We start from the raw sequence: 12,858 nt of genomic DNA, 5'->3' as shown, positions 1-12,858 counted from the left end.
AATCCTATAGCAACGTTATCAACTTCCTGCTTTTAGGGAAAGGAAAAAAATAAACATGAATTAGCGTTTGTTGTTTTGTCGGAGACAGACAACAATCAGTTTTATATATTTGATTTTACTAAATTATTTGAAAAATGCCGATGTTGAAAGAACCAAAACTTAAAGAACCATTGTGGAAGGAAAACGATTACAAGGCACAAAAGAAAGGCATACGCCACACGGTTTATTCTGTAAACGGGGATCAGTACACTGGAGAATGGCTAAATAACCTAAAAGACGGTAAAATATTTTTTCAGATATTGTAATAGTTCTAGAAGTACAGATGTACTTGGGTTAAACTTGGCTTGAAGCAATATTATGAAATATTATTTGGATAATGAAATGATTTAAGCTGTCATGCTACTTTCCTCTTGATTCCATACAAAAGTAATAGTAAAAGGTCAGGAAATGTGAAAGTTTATTAGATTACAATGTTTCAGCTGTAATTGCGCCTCCAAATTTTAGTTGTTAAAGTCCATCACTTGTCTCTACATACATTTCCTATTAAATTTACCTTATTGATAAAAAGAGAGACGTTTAATATTCTACATCAATAACTCAATTGAAGAGTGTCAGCTTTGAGTGTGGGAGGTCGGGTTTAGATCCTGACCGTGTCATACCAAAGATGTAAAATATGATACTGGTACCCGCTCCTTTAATGACTATATAGCTGCACCTCATAGTCCTCGGGTTTACCAGAGGCAACTACCTCTAAAACCATAGCATTCGGCACATGATATAAATATGTCAAGTTATGTTGGTAACATTTGAGATGATTCTGATGTGGGCTGCTAGCCCCACACCTGCGCAGTGTTGCATCAGCAACTGTGCCTGATATTTAAGCAGATTGAGACTTCTCGCCACTAGATTAATGTTTTAGGCACACATTTAGTTTACCAGGCACAACTTTATGTGAAATACTCCTAGAAACCATTAGCATTTGACACATGATATCTATCTATCTATCTATCTATTTTATACTGCCACAGCCTCTTTTTGATATTAAAATTTATTTAAAATTTGATAACATTTGGGGGATTAAAACATAGCGTAATATTAAACATGTAGTTACTTCCTTTGAAAAAATTGCCTTTTGGATAATGTGCATACAGAAATACAAGGAGAAACTTTATCCAAGTTAAAGATTGTCAGTCATTATGGTACTCTGATTTTAATGCCAAATTCAGTTTGACAGTGAGCTGTTTACTACATTTTAGGAAAGGGAACCTACAAATGGAAAGAGTCTGGTGCGTTATATGACGGTGATTGGAAGAGAGGAAAAAGAAATGGTTTTGGTACATACAGTAGGCCTGATCCAAAGAAGAAAGGAGCCTATACGAAGGAATACTCTGGAGGCTGGAAGAATGATATGAGACATGTAGGTGTTCTGCAAGTTGATGTTCATCTATCTTTTCCTTACATGGTTGTAGTTCCTTACATTAAGTTTATACAAACAGCCTTAATTTGATACTGGTATGTTATTTGAAATTTAGGGATGAAAGAGAAAGAAGTCTATCTTTAGACTACATAATTTTCTCTGTTTTATGATAACCAGTGTTTGAAAGCTAACAAAATCTAGACAATCGCTGGGACATATGGAACAACCTTAGCTCCATCAGTAAAAGTGTTGAAATCTAAATTGAATAATATTTGGGTTTGTATTGAAATTAAGCTATTCCATCCATAACAGAAAACCTCTTCAATTGCCATTAATGGTAATATAAGTACCAGTAGACCACTATGCATCAGAGGCATCCTTGGCTGAATGAATCACTGCAAAGGCACAGGACTAGTAATTTTACAAGATTTCAGGTCATTGGTTCATTCCCCACAAGAGCCACAGTTATTTTCAATTCCTTTTTTACCTTTTAAACATTATTTTGACAGATTGATAGCACAAACTTTGGTAAATCTTATTTTTCACAAGTAAGTAATGATAATGAAGGTGTTAAACAGACAGTTCAGGGTAGAGAAATCTGGTGCTTAATTTAAATATTTGAAATCTGATTCATTGAAAATCTACATGATAGACTTATGATTGTTTTAAATGAATGGATTTGCATAATTAGCGTATATTTTATTTTCAATATATTTTTATTAGAAACTAAAAAAACTTTTAATGATGTGTTAAATTGTACTGAACATTTGGCAGTTATTTATTAATTTTAAAATAACCGTCTTTTATTTGTTTTGCAGGGTTATGGGACTAATTTCTACACTGATGAAGAGTATTATGAAGGGGAGTGGTACGGAGACAACAGAAGTGGCTGGGGACGTATGTACTACAAGGATGGAACAATATACGAGGGAGAGTGGTACGATGACAAGCGTAATGGACAGGGAATGTTGAGATTACGTAAGCTTTTCACTGACTTGTTTTTGCATTGTAGTTCAGTTATTATCAATGGATGGGAAACTTAATGAGTTGCACAATTACTAAAAAGGCTGTGACTTAACTTATCTTGGTCAAAGAAGCACTGCTAGTGAAACTTCTGCTGCCTAAAATTTAATTATGGAAGTACATTTTGTATTAATGTTATTATATGTTTAGGCAATGCAGCATTGAAAACTAAGATATGTGTTTTAATATACTGTTATATAAAATGTTTTACCTTCTATAAAATCAATATTATCATTATTATCTTCACTTTATTTGTCATATGATAATAAAATACAGTGCAAAGGGGAAGCATTTTTTCTTAGCAGTTTTCTGCTTTCATGCATCATACTTTTGTAAATTTTCTCTGCTATCATGCAAAATGATACTTAAAGCACATTAGGTATCTTCAATCATCAATTAGTTATCTCTAAAAGAATTTAATTTGTCCTGTTAAAGCTGTTCATTATTCATTCAGTGGAATAATATATCAGCTGATGACTACATGATAAAGCTAGGATAGACCTTATCATTTCTTCTATCACTTCCCAGGGGAATTTCTTATTTCAAGTACCAATACTAGTATTGCATGCAACATGAATGGTTCTATGAAATGTGTTTATCTTCAAGAAGGTTTTTGCTTAAATAAAATGTGTATGTTTGTACTACAGCAAAAAACACAACAAAAGTGCCTTTGTTTAATATATATGTGTGTAAGGAAAAGGGGTTTTACCTTCAGGAGAAAGAAAACAGGTTGAATTTGAATCTTCGGTGTTATGCCTTATTCAGAATTGAAAAATATCAAAACTATCTGTATTTTATCATTGGCAATTAAAAGTGAATTGAAACTACAAGTCTTTTGAAATATTATGCAGGTTTTTTTAGCTCATCTGATTTTTTGAAAAAAAATGATGAGTTATTGTCATCACTTGAGCGGTTGTCGGCGTCTGCGTCGGCGTTGCCTGGTTAAGTTTTATGTTTAGGTCAGCTTTTCTCCTAAACTATCAAAGCTATTGCTTTGAAACTTGGAATACTTGTTCACCATCATAAGCTGACCCTGTATAGCAAGAAACATAACTCCATCTTGCTTTTTGCAAGATTTATGGCCCCTTTTGTACTTAGAAAATATCAGATTTCTTGGTTAAGTTTTATGTTTAGGTCAACTTTTCTCCTAAACTATCAAAGCTTTTGCTTTGAAACTTGGAATACTTGTTCACCATCATAAGCAGAACCTGTACATCAAGAAACATAACTCCATCTTGCTTTTTGCAAGAATTATTGCCCCTTTTGGACTTAGAAAATCAGTTTTCTTGGTTAAGTTTTATGTTTAGGTCAGCTTTTATCCTAAACTATCAAAGCTATTCCTTTAAAACTTGCAACACTTGTTCACCATCATAAGCTGACCCTGTACAGCAAGAAACATAACTCCATCCTGCTTTTTGCAAGATTTATGTCCCCTTTTGGACTTAGAAAAATCATTTTCTTGGTTGAATATTATGTTTGTCAACTTTTCTCATAAACTATCAAAGCTATTGCTTTAAAACTTGCAACAGTTTTTCACCATCATAAGTGGACACTGTACATTAAGAAACACAACTCTATCCTGCTTTTTGCAAGTGATGGCCCTTTTTAGACTTAGAAAATCATGGGTAGGACAATATTTCTATTATACAAAACAAGAGGACCATGATGGTCCTGAATCGCTCACCTATCCCCACATGACCCAGTGTTGAACTGAGTATGACATCGTTATTTCTATCATTTGACAAAGTGACCTAGTTTTTCAGCACATGTGACATAGATATCATCAAGATAAAAAATTCTGACCAATTTTCATGAAGATCCATTGAAAAATATGGCCTCTAGAGAGGTCACAAGGTTTTTCTATTATTTGACCTAATGACCTAGTTTTTGAAGGCACGTGACCCACTTTTAAACTTGACCTAGATATCATCAAGGTGAACATTCTCACCAATTTTCATGAAGATCTCGTGAAAAATATGGCCTCTAGAGAGGTCACAAGGTTTTTCTATTTTTCGACCTACTGACCTAGTTTTTGACGGCAAATGACCCAGTTACGAACCTGACCTAGATATCATCAAGCTGAACAGTCTCACCAATTTTCATGAAGATCCATAGAGAAATATGGCCTCTAGAGAGGTCACAAGGTTTTTCTATTTTTAGAGCTACTGACCTAGTTTTTGACCCCACGTGACCCAGTTTCAAACCTGACCTAGATATCATCAAGATGAACCTTCTGACCAATATTCATGAAGATCTCATGAAAAATATGGCCTCTAGAGAGGTCACAAGGTTTTTCTATTTTTAGATCTACTGACCTAGTTTTTAAACCCACGTGACCCAGTTTCGAACTTGATCTAGATATCATCAAGGTTAACATTCTGACCAATTTTCATGAAGATCCATTGAAAAATATGGCCTCTAGAGAGGTCACAAGGTTTTTCTATTTTTAGACCTACTGACCTAGTTTTTGACCGCACGTGACCCAGTTTCAAACTTGACCTAGATATCATCAAGGTGAACATTCTGACCAATTTTCATGAAGATCCATTGAGAAATATGGCCTCTAGAGAGGTCACAAGGTTTTTCTATTTTTAGACCTACTGACCTAGTTTTTGATCCCACATTACCCAGTATCAAACTTGACCTAGATATCATCAAGGTGAACATTCTGACCAATATTCATGAAGATCTCATGAAAAATATGGCCTCTAGAGAGGTCACAAGGTTTTTCTATTTTTAGTTCTACTGACCTAGTTTTTACCCCCACGTGACCCAGTTTCGAACTTGACCTAGATATCATCAAGCTGAACATTCTGACCAATTTTCATGAAGATCCATTGAGAAATATGGCCTTTAGAGAGGTCACAAGGTTTTTCTATTTTTAGACCTAATGACCTAGTTTTTGACCCCACGTGACCCAGTTTCAAACTTGACCTAGATATCATCAAGGTGAACATTCTGACCAATATTCATGAAGATCTCATGAAAAATATGGCCTCTAGAGAGGTCACAGGGTTTTTCTATTTTTAGACCTACTGACCTAGTTTTTGACCCCACGTGACCCAGTTTCGAACTTGACCTAGATATCATCAAGATGAACATTCTGACCAATATTCATGAAGATCTCTTGAAAAATATGGCCTCTAGAGAGGTCACAAGGTTTTTCTATTTTTAGACCTACTGACCTAGTTTTTGACCCCACATGACCCAGTTTCGAACCTGACCTAGATATCATCAAGGTAAACATTCTGACCAATTTTCATGAAGATCTTGTGAAATATATGGCCTCTAGAGAGGTCACAAGGTTTTTCTATTTTTAGACCTACTGACCTAGTTTTTGACGGCACGTGACCCAGTTTCGAACTTGACCTAGAATTTACCAAGATGAACATTCTGACCCATTTTCATAAAGATCCCATGAAAAATGTGACCTCTAGAGATGTCACATGGAAAAGTTTACGGACGCACGCACGGACGACGGACGCCGCGCGATCACAAAAGCTCACCTTGTCACTTTGTGACAGGTGAGCTAAAAAATCAGATGAGCGTCAGCACCCGCAAGGCGGTGCTCTTGTTACAATAAGTGATAAGCAGTCAAAATAAAATATGTTTCAAAAACGTCTCTAATCTTTTAAAAACCTGTTCTTGACTAGTGTGGTCTAGTAAAATAAGTTCTTAAGCATATTTCATTGGGCCCTCATTCCCTTGAAAGCAGTTAATTAGTTGGTCTTCTAATGGATTTGTTCGAAAATTTGTTAACATCTTGATTATTTGCACAATTCATGTATGTTCACTTAGTGCTTGATACATGTTAGATCTCCACTTGAGATATTTTTACCAAACGGGCATGTGTTTAAGCATATTAACAGTATAAATTTGTAAATACCTGAGAAATGATATGAATGTAAGAACATTATTATTAATTTATGTATTACTTTGACAAGAGTTTTGCATTGACAGCTATATATATTTAGCTGTCATGAAATAAAAATGCAATGTGTAAAATAAAACTGTTATTACCTCCCTTTGCCCATCTGTCAAATGCAAATGTAAAGCTAGAAATCATATTGAAATTTTAAAAGATACACAGCTTTTTAAACACTTCCATATCAAATGGTGGGAGTGGGGGGAGGTGATTACAAATTTTATAAAACAAAATAAAAAAATATAATTATTATTATTATTAATAGGTATCTAACTCTATATAATGACTTTTTTGAAATATATTTAAAACAGAATTTAGGAAAAGTGAAGATGTCATAAAATATTGCTTAAAATGTGGTTGACCACCCTTAAGAAATTTTGTAGAAAAGACTAGAGTTTATTGAAAGATACAGTTATTACACAAAAATGCATGACTGTATTTTTTTTCTGCCCACAGCAAATGAAAACAGATATGAGGGTTCATGGCGAGATGACAAAAAGAATGGGCCGGGTAAATTTTACTACCTCACACATGGTCAGTTGTATGAGGGTGTCTGGGTAGATGATATAGCCAAGTGTGGAACCATGAAAGATTTCGACAGGGACAGTGCTCCAGAACCAACACAGTACCCCATACCAAAGGTAAAAATTCTTTTAGTGAATACTGGTAACTACAGTAAAGCACCAGTTGCTCAAAGTCACAATGGAATAAGCATAACAGGTTTCAATCTTTTCAAACTTAAGAATATAAGAAAAGCGGCCAGGGAGCTAATGAATTGCTGAAGCAAGTCTCAGCCCAGAGTGCTCAAGCAGTCAGTGCTGGAATAAGCAATGTTTCAAAAGCTAGTATCAGCTGGTATCTAAAATGCCTATCAAATATTAAGGGACAGCAGTATTTTGGTCTTAAAGAATTTACTGCTACTTGTCATTGAGCATTTTTGAATACTAATCCACAGAACATGTTTATCTTCTGTTTCATTTTTGTGTGGAGAAGTTGAAAGTTATTTCTGCAGAACTAATATAATACAATGCTTGGTAGAAACTGAAAGAAGTATTCAGATATATCTGCCATATTATTGTTTATTTGAATCACAAATAATCAAGTATTTTCTGCTTTTTTTCTGAACATCAAGATACAACTGAACGTTTTGACATTTTGATTTATTGAAATCACAGCTGGATATGTCATAAACCTCAAACCCTTGAGCAGAAAGTCCCAGTACCTACCAAGGATATATTTATTTCTACAATATATTTTTGCTGTTTTTTTTTTTTTTAAGAATGATCCTTTTTCTGTATTTACAGGTAGAACTGGCGAGCACAGAGGCTGTATTACAGGAATCAGAAGAACAGTTTTTACATGATCAAGAATAGATTGTTAAGTTAGTTTTTTAAATTGTTATTGCAATTATTTCATTCATTTTTCATCTGATATCAAATCGTCCATGTTTTATTTTTTGTATTGAAATCACAATTATGAATAAATTATTTTTACCAACTTTCAGTGCACATGTACGTTGTTTTATACTAGAGATTGCATGTTTTTATCTACTTTTGAACTTTTTAGACCAAAACATGCATGTATATAATTACTCTAGCATAAATTGACAAGAATTTACTCACATTTCATTTTTTTCATTCAGTAATTTAAAGGTTAACAGTGGAATGTCATTGTTTTCAATCCACTTTTCATAAATTTTCACCAAGGTGTAATTTAGAAGTAAACATTAAACAGCATTACTGCACTAAAAAACTTTTCCAAGACAAGATTTCCTGAAGAAATATCGATCATTCTTGCTGACATTTAATCAAGTATTACATAATGTGCATTATTCTACTGCCAAAATTATCTTTTCCTTTTTTCATAAAAGTTACTTCCCTTGATCAGTACCAGATGACCTTAGTGTGCATGATGCTTGTGTATTCAGTTGACACTGTAGTGTGCCTTTACAATATACATGTAATTGTGAGGATGTCAGTGTCTAGATTTATATAAATCTGTGATTCATTTTTTCATCTCTTTTCCTGTGAATGTAATAATGTTGATATTTTATTAAAACACATACAATAATGATCTGAGTATTTTAAAGCATTTGACAGTATGCATGACAGTATGCATGTTTCTGATGTATCAAAACTGAGTACATATACATAGATTCAAACTGAAGGATTTGTACATTTTGTTGGAACTGGTACCGAACTCCTGCATTTACATTTAAAGGTGGGCATAATTTTTTTAACGATGTAAATTTTGTCCATATCAGATTTCTATTAAACCAAAGTGAGAGGGATACAAATTTGTGGATCTAGGTTTTTTTCAGAATACAGTAAATTTGACTTTATATTATGGTGTTTGGCATTTAATTTTATTGACTGACACAACTTTGAAATTCAGGAAAGAAATTGTCAGTCTTTGCTACAAGGATTTCATGTCAGTATGCTTAAATGCATCCTCAAATAGTTCATTAGTGATTGCTCATTTTGAAAATGTGTGAACTTTAAACCCATTTTCGTTATAATTCTCTGTAACATATATTTCAGAGTAATAGAAGTTTACAGTTTTAATTTATTTTATATGGAATGCAAGTTTAGTTTTTAGACTGGCTTGTTGAAGTAGTTTGGGAGCGAATAATGATAATTTCTATTGTGATATATTGTTGAGTATTTTGTTACCTGTAAATGTGTATCTGTGTACAATAGTACACTGAGTTACAAAATAAAAGGTTAACTGATATACAGAGGCCCTTGTTTATGCTACATTGTTACTTCCCTTTGTTTGGGTTAGTTTGAAGTCACACCAGCACAGGTTTAGGTCATTTAGCAACTTTCCCACATATGGCGGTGGAAGAAGACCTTTGGTGCCCCTTTATGTGACTTTTCAGGCACTAGCATCTGGGTAAAACAGGCAAACTTCCTGAAGCTAGCTGGATGGGGTTCAATACATGAAAATATTCTACTTCTAAAGCAAGGTTTAAAACTCACAGCAATTAGGGATAGGTGATTTGAAGTCCAGGATCAAAACAATTCCCCCATCCAAATCCCTACACTTTTCAATTATACATGCCATTGTTCTATTCATTTTATTAAGTGCATTAATTTGGGAGTATTTATTCTATGTTTTTCCAGAAACAAGAAATATTAGATCATCTGTTAAAATGTAAAATAAATCTCTTATTAATTTTGTCTTTTTCAATATAAATCTTGTGATGTCAAGCCCAGTATGTGTAACATTACACAAGTAAAAGTATGGTTTAAATTTAAGAAATTATATATCGCTGAACCAGGTCTAAACATATTGAAACAGCACGATTAGGTTCTACCCTTGCAGAATAATTTTAATAATTTTATTTAAAAACATATTTTCCAATATTTTACTTAAAAACATGTTTAAAACAAAATAATGCATAGCATAACTGTCTTAATTTACACATACGCTTAGTTTGTTACTAGCTGTGCAGATTAATTCACCATCATTTGTGCTCTAATGGAACTATTCCACAAGACATATTACCATTTCCGGTTCTGGCATGTATAAACAAAGGAGTGTGATGACCAATCATTTAGCGCCATACATATAATTGGTTTCATAGTGCTCTCTGACTGGTTTGCATGTTAACTGTTGTTTATTTAACAAATAATCAAGACCTTCCAGTGGTTTATCGTCTAATTTACCACGGTTCAGAGTTCAGATGCGTAGGAATTGAACAAGTGTGTAAGCACGAGTGGTTAAATACCGAAGCATCTGAACTATGAACTGTGGTAAATTAGATGATAAATCACAAGAAGGCCTTGACTGTTTTCATTGACATGCTTATTTAAATATTTTAATAAATATTATGCTGGACTTCATTTACCCGAGAAGGAATGAACCGGGAGTCATGCTGCAATTTGACGTCATTATGCTCTCTTACCAGTCCGCACGTCAACCGTTGTTTATCGCAGAATATACTGAGCTTGATCTCCTTTGTTTAACTGGAAATCAAATCGAGCCATGTTAGAATAAAGAATATGCATAGCTTGACCTTCTTTGTTAAAGTGGCAATCGAATCGAGACATATTAGAATAAAACATAATCGAGCTGATGTTTGTAATATTTATTGCACCATAAGGACAGAGTTAACACAGGAAGGGACAATAAAACAAAAGATTACAATGTAATAGCAAAAAATGTATACAAAGAAACAAAGTATACAAAAAAGGCAATGCACTGACTGAAACATATACTAAATATATATTTAAAGCACCTGATAAAACAGTCGTGTTTGATTCTTATTTATGAGAAATATTAGCTAAGTAAACTACAGGGTCACCGTGTTCATAAATGTTCTCAAAAAGATGTATTTTCGTGAATCTTTAGTAGTACTATTTGAAAAAAAAAAAAAAAAAAATTAAGTGTTTTGAAATTAATCTTGCTTAACGAAAAAAGAAACTTTGTCTAAAATACTAAAAATATTGTCAGAACCTGAAGTGAAGTGTAAAAACAAAATACTGACAGTGGCAATACATGCTGACATAACTGGAGGCTATAGTGAAGAACTGACCTGCAGTGAACAAATACTGACACTGAGTAAAACTAATTTTGATTAATCAATAATGAACATTACATGCCGCTAACTGTCTCAACAACTTAACAAGAGCTGACAGATTGGACAACACTCTCGACTATTTCAATGCTAGATAATGAAATAGGATATATCTAGAGCTATTACTTAAGTGACTTATAGCCCCACAATACTGCTTTGTCTGAGAAAACAAATACTACCGGTAAATTAAATTCTAACGATATCCTTTTATCATTTTATGCATGAAACAATGAACAATCAAATATGATTACAATAAGAAAATAAGAAAAAAATAAAACACGATAGTTCATTGTCATCACTACCCTTCCGTTTTTGTTTTTTTTGGGGGGTTTTTTGCCTGTTTTTTTTCTTTTGATAGTGCTTTTTTTAAAAAACAGGTTTTTAGCGGTGACATGGACTCTAATTTTTTGCATAATATTCATGTTATTCGAATTTTATAAAAAAGAAATACACATACTGATAAAAACTGTGGAAGGTTTTATCTGAGTGTTAGATATGAATACGGTCAAATGTTGACAAAATTATAGCCATATTTTTACTCTAAACAGTCAGATAGGACTTCAGTTTTCAATATCTGGCATTCCACACAAATTTATGGTCCAATTGAAAGCCGAATCAATAAACCATTGACGTGAAACCCTTTTCAACCGATTTATCCATTGGGAAGCTTTGTTGCAAAAATTAATAAATAACTGAAGAGCCCCCAGTTTTTCAAATCACTTTGCGTCACGAGAATCATGCTTAAAATGCGTCTATCCGATCAAGACTTTTCCAATACATAGACGCTTACCATAAAATGGACTATTCATAAAATATTTGTACCACAATTACAGACTATGTGTCATATAATCTTGCTGATTATGCAAAACTACTGGTATTTGAAGTTTGAATCAAATACACTATATAACAACAGATATAAGTGCATCAAAATTTTAACTAGGAATCTGGACCAAAGCAAATGTAAAATAGCTCTCAATATTCTTTGTTCTGTCAAGCTAAAATTCATATATATATTACCAAGCAGATAAAAAAATTTTTTTTTATAGAATTTGTAGATGGAGTTCTCAAGGGAAGTGTTAAGTATAATTGCTTACTGCTTCCTAATTCGTGACCACCACAAACCCTGAAAACATAATTGGACTAAAAACAATAATCATATACTCACTGACCGAGATAAAAAAAGAAAAAGAACAACTTCATTTAATAAAATTAACATGATTATCCCTGTAAAATGTCAGAGATTCTTATTCTATAGATTCAACATGCTTTTAGCATTTGAGTAAGTATTTAACTAAGTAGTAACTTTAAACTTTAAAGGTTAAAAATCAAATACAAGAATTAAAAAAAAGTTATATAATTAATTTAAAAAATCACATAATAAAAACGATTTTAAAACACATGCTTCAGTGACAATGAATCATTAAGCTAAAGCAACTTTTAATGGAAATTGTACATGAAAAGATTTGCTTTATATTTTATATATATAAAAAAAAAGATATTTTCTTATAAAAGTGGATTAAATTTTGAGCTGCACCATGAGAAAACCAACATAGTGCATTTGCGACCAGCATTGATCCAGTCCAGCCTGTGCATCTGCACAGTCTGGTCAGGATCCATGCTGTTTGCTTTCAAAGCCTATTGGAATTAGAGAAGCTGTTAGCGAACAGCATGGATGCTGACCAGACTGCGCAGGTTGGTCTGGATCCATGCTGGTCGCAAATGCACCATGTTGGTTTTCTCATGGCACGGCTCATTTCTTAAATAAAGGAGGTATGTTGAGAATCTTCTTTCAGAAGTATGGGGGAGGGGAAACACAATTCATTTTGCCCCACCCACCACTAATGTAAGCATGAAATGCAATTAAAAGAAATGATGCTGATCTCATTAGAACAATAGATACATTTACAAGGA

At 33.3% G+C, this 12,858-nt stretch overlaps 1 protein-coding gene across 1 annotated transcript; it reads left to right on the top strand.

Moving 5' to 3' along the window:
- Nucleotides 1-9,098, top strand: LOC123533715 (MORN repeat-containing protein 3-like). The gene is made up of 5 exons (XM_045315514.2): nt 1-279; nt 1,257-1,417; nt 2,236-2,395; nt 6,822-7,006; nt 7,670-9,098. Exons 1-5 carry the CDS (start codon nt 135-137, stop codon nt 7,736-7,738), a joined length of 720 nt encoding a protein of 239 aa, XP_045171449.2. The 5' UTR covers nt 1-134; the 3' UTR covers nt 7,739-9,098.
- Nucleotides 9,099-12,858: the final 3,760 nt, after the last annotated feature.

Source organism: Mercenaria mercenaria, chromosome 12 (assembly GCF_021730395.1).
Source record: "Mercenaria mercenaria strain notata chromosome 12, MADL_Memer_1, whole genome shotgun sequence".
NCBI classification, from domain to species: Eukaryota; Metazoa; Mollusca; class Bivalvia; order Venerida; family Veneridae; genus Mercenaria; species Mercenaria mercenaria.
The sequence above is the reverse complement of the archived record's forward strand: the minus strand, read 5'-3'. Positions and strand labels throughout refer to the sequence as shown.